This window comes from Lactuca saligna, chromosome 9 (assembly GCF_052625555.1).
Source record: "Lactuca saligna cultivar CGN05327 chromosome 9, ASM5262555v1, whole genome shotgun sequence".
In the NCBI taxonomy this organism is placed as follows: domain Eukaryota; kingdom Viridiplantae; phylum Streptophyta; class Magnoliopsida; order Asterales; family Asteraceae; genus Lactuca; species Lactuca saligna.
The window spans coordinates 162435286-162442270 of record NC_136425.1 but is presented as its reverse complement, the minus strand read 5'-3'; the positions used below and the strand labels follow the sequence as shown (position 1 = coordinate 162442270).

Here is a 6985-nt window from a genome sequence, read left to right as displayed (position 1 = left end):
GATCTATCCAAAAGAAGAGATTTCATGGATGAAATCATGTATATTCACTAGATATGGAAGGATATTAAGTTGAAAATGGAAAGACTACTTACATTTTTGAAGATTGGAAGAAAAAGTAGTATGATCCTTGGGAGAGAAATCCGATTTCTAGGCTTGAAAGGTGAAGAATGAGGAAGAAGTGATGGAAAATCATTTATATAGCATGGGTTTACGGCTACCATGTGTTTATAGCCGTAAACTCACATGGTGTGGCCGTAAACTCCACATGATGAAGTTTAAAGCATGATTGTTAGGTTAAAACCTAAATTGACACTTCCTTTCACTCATTCCTTTGATGTACTAAGATTAGAATGCTCAAACAGACTCTAAACAGTGCTAAAAGTTAGCAGAAACAAGTCTGACTTTGATTGAAGTGAATGGTTTGTACAAGATAGAAATTTTCTGGTTGTCACACCGTGAGCGGATATGAGAGCCATAGGTCGAGATTCTCGGTCCATCTGGGAGTCACCAAGATGTATTTGGACTTAAAAAAGGATTATTGGTGGCCTTACATGAAGTGAGATGTGGCATGGGTAGTCGAGAGATGCTTGACCTGTCGTCAGGTCAAGGCGGAGCACCAATGTCCACATGAATCGTTGCAGCCTTTAGAGATTCCCCAGTAGAAGTGGGAATAGATTTACATGAATTTTATCACCAAATTACCGAGGACCACACAGGGTGTCAATGCGATATGGGTGATTGTAGATCGGCTCACGAAGAGTGCTCACTTTTTGGCTATCAGTGAAAGCTCTTCTACGGAGAAATTGGCCGAGATCTACATTCAAGAGGTGGTGGCACGACATGGGGTGCCGACATCGATAGTGTTAGATCGAGATGTGCATTTTACTTCTAGGTTATGGAAGAAATTTCATGAGGATTTGGGTACCCGGTTGCACTTCTATACTGTGTATCACCCACAGACAGATGGGCAGAGCGAGCGGACGATTTAGACACTCGAGGACATGCTACATGCATGTGTTATGTACTTCATTGGATGTTGGGACGCGTACTTGCCCTTGGCTGAGTTTTCATACAACAACATCCATCATTCTAGTATCGGTATGCCTCCCTTTGAGCTCTTATATGGGAGGAGGTGTCGGACTCCCATCTGTTGGGGAGAGGTAGGGCAGAGAGTGATGGAGGGTACTAAGATAGTCCTCAAGATGACAGAGAAGATCCAGCAGGTCAGACAGAGGTTATTGATGGCCCAAAATTGCCAGAAGAGTTAAGCAGACTGGCGACATTCAGAGTTAGAGTTTCAGGTTGGAGATTTTGTCCTCATGAAGGTATCCCCATGGAAAGGGGTGATCTGATTCAGGAAGCGGGGAAAACTGGGCCGTAGATACATTGGTCCTTTCAGGGTGATCGATCGAGTGGGTAAGGTAGCTTATCGGTTGGAGTTTCCCACAAAGTTGAGCCAGATTCATAACACCTTCCATGTGTCCGAGCTGAGGAAGTGTGTAGTCGATGAGAAGGAAATGGTCCCTTTGGAGGAAATTCAGGTTGAAGAACACCTGAATTACATTGAGAAGTCGATAGCAATATTGGTTAGGAAGGTCAAGGTCTTGAGGAATAAAGAGGTGCCCTTGGTTCAGGTCTAATGGCAACATCAGAAGGGATCCGAGTGGACTTGGGAGCCGGAGTCTGAGATGCAGGAACAGTTCCCATAGTTGTTTCTAGATGATGACTTCGAGGGAGAAGTCTGATTCTAATGGGGGAGAATTGTAACATCCTGACTCCCAGGTATAATATTTAATTAATTTACATTCATAATGTCAGAGCAACTCGACGAGTTGGATGCCCCAAGTCGCCGAGTAGAGGAGTTAATGGCCGCGTGATTTTTAGAGTCTACTCGACGAGTTGGAGGACCCCAACTCGATGAGTAGGTGTTAAGTGAGAAAACCCTAATTTTCAGTGTTTTTGTCCTATTTAAAGGACCTTAAGCCTTCATTTCCGCCTCCCTTATCATCTTAACACTCTGAGAGAAACCTTAATCAAGCTATATCCTTGTGTGAGAGAAAGAGAGGCTAATATTGCAGTTTTAGTGTATTTTTGGAGGAAGATTGAGGCGCAAAAGGTTTGGACGTGAGGGAGCTCTTGGATCATGTGTTCATTCATTCCTAGCTTTTGTGTAAAGGTAAAAAGCTACCACCTTGCTCATTGTTAGCTTAGATCTCTTTTCTAGGGAGTTTAAGGGCTTTTTCCATCTTTCTTTGAGTTCTAGAGTTGTTTGAGCTTTCCATGGAGTTGAGACTTTAGATCTGGACAATATGAGGTCCTTTGAACCCAAAGATCCAAGATTTATCAAGCTAGCGACAAGCTTTTATGCATTAAACCCCATATAGAGCTTATTATGGCGTTTCGAGCCCTAGATGTCATGCATGTACGTAAAGCTTGCAACTTTACGTGGTATTTTAGCCTTGGGAGAATAGATCTAGAGTTTAGGAAACTATTTCTGCTTAGAATCATCTAAACGAGAATTGGTCTAGAAGGACTCGACGAGTACATGAGCCAAATCGACGAGTCAACTAGGGTTTTCCCCGATAGACTGGATGCACTACAACTTGACGTGTTGATGAGACAACTTGACGAGTTGAGTTGGATTTTCCTGACACTTGAGAGAAAACGAAGGAACTCGACGAGTCGCATAGATGCACTCGACGAGTTTAGTCAACATGGACTGTTGATTTGAGCGTTGACTTACGTTGACTTTTAGGGTTTCGTCAACTGTGGACTTGGAGACCATGGATGGGTAAAATGGTCTTTTCACCCTTTTTTAGATTTAGTGGAGGAGTTAGCTTAGCATCTCGAAGTGGTTATTACAAAGTGCTTGTTAGAGATAATTATATTATGTAGGCAGAGTCTAGATGGTTCGTGGGGTACTAGATCTACTTGCTTACTTACGAGGTGAGTCTTCTCACTATACTTACCTGAGTGGTAATACTATGTGGCCGAAGGGTCTTATTTGAGTTATTGACCGGAGGGTCCTATGTGCTTATACAGAGTTATGTGGTATTATGCATTTTGTCTTTGTGATATATGCTATATTATTTTGTGCCTTACTGAGTTAGGACCGGAGGGTCCAAACCGAGTTGTGATACCGGAGGGTCTTCACTGGGATACATGACTGGAGGGTCCAACCCGAGCTGTGAGACCGTAGGGTCCTCACTGAGACACATGACCAGAGGGTCCACACCGAGCCGTGAGACCGGAGGGTCCTCACCGAGACGCATGACCGGAGGGTCCATGTCGAGCTATAGCTATGGGAGGCTTATTATTTATGTATATGGTATTTTGGTGAACTCACTATGCTTTGTGTTTATCATGTTGTGTGATATGTGTTTCAGATACTTCTCAGGATCACGGGAAGGCGTCGGTTTCATTGTACACACATGTTCGAGTTTATGTTTGAGGATTATGGGATACTATTAGTTGTTTTGTTGATTTGTGTTTTGACAATTGATACATTTGTGGTTTTTGAGAAAAGTGACATTGAGTTTTATGTGTTTTAAAAATGAAAATTTTGATTGAAAATTTAGAGTGTTACAGATCGAAGTTAAACATTTTACATGTTATTTGAACAATTTATTTATATTTTTGAATTGAGATTGTGTTTTTGTCATTTTTTAAATGATGTAATTTTTGGTTTATATATATATATATATATATATATATATATATATATATATATATATATATATATATATATATATATATATATATATATATATATATATATATATATATATATATATATATAGGTTGTACCCAAATTCGATTTCAAATCGATCTATTAGCTTTAAAAAAATGATTAAAAGAAAAATAGTTAGGAGAAAAAACATGTAGTATATAGTAACGTGTTGAATGTATTTTCCAATTTATGATTTATTTCGACGTGTTAGAATGTATTTTTCAATTTATAATTTATTTCGAAACATGTCAATATAAATGTTAGATCGGTGTAGTTATCTAATATCTATTCCAAACCATGTTCTATCTCTAACCATCATTTTCTGTAAAGATTTGCCAGAATTGAAGGGCAGTTAAAACGAATGAACAGTTGGCTGAGGCCTACAATCTTTCCTTTCGGTTGGTTATTCCTTCCCGCCAATACAGACCCGATTAGCAATATGGGAAGAAGACGACTGTTGCTATTTTCTGTAACGATTTGCCAGAATTGAAGGGCAGTTAAAACGAATTAACAGTTGGCTGAGGTCTACAATACTATTCTTCCTTCCCGCCAATACAGACCCGATTAGGAATATGGGAAGAAGGCGACTGTTGCTGCTGTTAAAGCCCTTGGATGTGTACTCGTTACATCAATCAACCGGCGTCCCTCGTCGCAATACAAACCCTAAGGTTAATTTCCCCTATTCTTTTTCTTGATTTCGATGATCTTAACTCAACAATGTCTTGGTTCATTGGCCTTCGTTGTACTTTTTTTCGGGATAAACCATCAGGGTCTAATGCAGATCAAGTGTTTGATAAAATACCCCAGTGAACACCGACCATCGTAGTTATGTTTCTTTGATTGCTTTCATCACCCACCTTCATTCCGTAGGTCATTTACGACTCATAAATCTTCCATTACCAATGTCAAAACTCAAACAACGTTTACATTCACGTTCTTTGATCTTCCACATCCCTTATTATGCTTTTGCGACTTTCTTGAAACATTTCTTTCAAACTTTGCAGGTGTTACAATTTATCGATAGCAGATGCAGAGTTCATAAAGCTGCCATAGATTTCTGTCAAGATATCTTAAGAAGAAAATCCATTGAATGGGATGCTGTTTTTCGTAGTCATCTCTCTCAACCAATTCATAATTTTGATCTTGTTGTTACCATTGGTGGTGATGGAACCCTTCTAAGTGCAAGTCATTTCTTGAATGATTCAATTCCATTACTTGGATTAAACTCTGACCCCACTCAACCACAAGAGGTTTGTGTGTAAAATGTAAATACTATAACAGCAATTTAATTTCTTGAATGCTTATTTTGCTTATTGGTTTGAGAAACTATTAGGTGGAAGAACTCGGTGATGAATTTGATGCAACAAGAAGCACTGGTTTTCTTTGTGCAGCAACTATCAAAAACTTTGAACAGGTAGATTACAATTAAGTAAACACACACACAAAAAAAATGATTGTTTCTGAAATATTTTTTGATCTTGTAGATGCTAAATAACATTTTGGAGAATGGAATGACTCCTACTGAGCTATCAAGAATGGCTATTAAAGTGAACTCAGAGCTACTTCCACTATATGCTCTTAATGATGTTTTGATATCAGATCCAAATCCTGCAGCTGTTTCTAGGTTCTCATTCAGGTATATAACTATCAAATTCAAATTCAAATACAGTTAAGTTAATGTTAATGTTATGTTCTTCCACTTATTCTTGACTTTTTTTTTAAAGAATTAGAAAACAGGGATCAAGTCAACCGCTGGTCAACTGTCGATCTAGTGGTCTGAGAGTGTCAACTGCTGCTGGATCAACGGCTGCAATGCTATCAGCTGGTGGACACTCAATGTCTGTTTCATCTAAAGATCTTCAATACATGGTAAGAGAACCGATTTCAGTGACACAAGAGCATTTGAGATTAATGCATGGATTAGTGAAGCCTAAAGAATCAATGGATATTGATTGGCAAACAAATGAAGGGTTAATCTACATTGATGGTGCTCATATTGTTCATAATGTTCAACATGGTGATTCCATTCAAATATCTTCATGTGCTCCATGTTTGAAAATCTTTTTGCCTCATCATTTGTTAGGAACAAGTAAGATGTGAGTGGATGATTGGATTTTTGTAGCTAATTCAATTGAGTTTTGGTATATGATATAAAAATGATTACTTTATTGTGTTTTACTTTCAATAAGTTGAATGTTTTTTTGATGGTTTATAGTTGCTACAACATTTTATGTTTGTTTCATAACTAAAAAACACTTCAAAACATTGAAGTATGATGTGAGTGAATGATTTAAGTAGGTGAAAAATTTGTCATGGGTGTTCATATATGTTTGTGTGTATGTATATACAATAAAATCATCAACACATTAATAGTTCTAACATAGATTGGAGGTTGACATTCTTTGAAGTCTTTGTAGCTATAACTTATTTCCATAAAGCTTCTTCTTGGGGATAGGTTTTCAAAGGCAATTCGTTTTCCATATTATTGCAAGAGATTTTGAAATTTCCTACACTTTCTTTATTTATAATATATGTTGGATTTACTCTCATCATGATAGGTTTTCCATCACTATTTCCAATGTTGAATCAGAAACAGTTACATATTGTTGGTGCCGATTTCACTTCAATATGGTTATCACTAAAATTTTCATCCATTTTCGGGACACAAATACCTCTTATATTTACAACTATCAGGATTTTTACGTGTTAATTCTCAAATAATAGTTAAACATTTAGAGTTATAACACATAGGATCATATATCACATTATAAGGTCATACCATGGTAACACCTATTTTTTATGTTCAATTGGTAATTCTAAGGAAAATGAGTAAGATGGGTTTTAGTAAAACCCTAGTTCGTGAAGCTTTTATCGGAAGAACGTGGCGCGTGCCAAGTCATTAGTCACGATCCGACTAAGTGAGTGCCGCGACGCGTGGCCGCAATTAGTCTAAACCCTAATCTCGGACCTTGATCTCTATGTAAAGGAACTAGTGTTGGATTAGGTGTCTAAGTCAATAACTAAATTAGTATAATCATGAATTATTAGCAAAGTTTTTTTTTTTGGTTGCCATCAAACCTAGTAATGGACTGGAATAATTTTTGGAGAGAGAGAGAGAGAGAGAGATTGGTTTATTAATTTACTATATGATTAATAAATTAATTAGAAATCAAAATAAATAATTCTAGAAGGGGTTCTAGGGTTTTCCTTGGGCATTAAGGAGCATTGGATGCCTTAGGGAGGAAGTAAAGGGAT

The 6985-nt window shown here is 37.8% G+C and overlaps 1 protein-coding gene across 1 annotated transcript; it reads left to right on the top strand.

Annotated features, from left to right (window-relative positions):
- Positions 1 to 3960: 3960 nt before the first annotated feature.
- On the top strand, positions 3961 to 5898 carry NADK3 (NAD(H) kinase 3). The gene is made up of 5 exons (XM_078974321.1): positions 3961 to 4398; positions 4735 to 4980; positions 5064 to 5144; positions 5215 to 5366; positions 5455 to 5898. Exons 1-5 carry the CDS (start codon positions 4303 to 4305, stop codon positions 5828 to 5830), a joined length of 951 nt encoding a protein of 316 aa, XP_078830447.1. The 5' UTR covers positions 3961 to 4302; the 3' UTR covers positions 5831 to 5898.
- The last annotated feature ends 1087 nt before the right edge of the window (positions 5899 to 6985 follow it).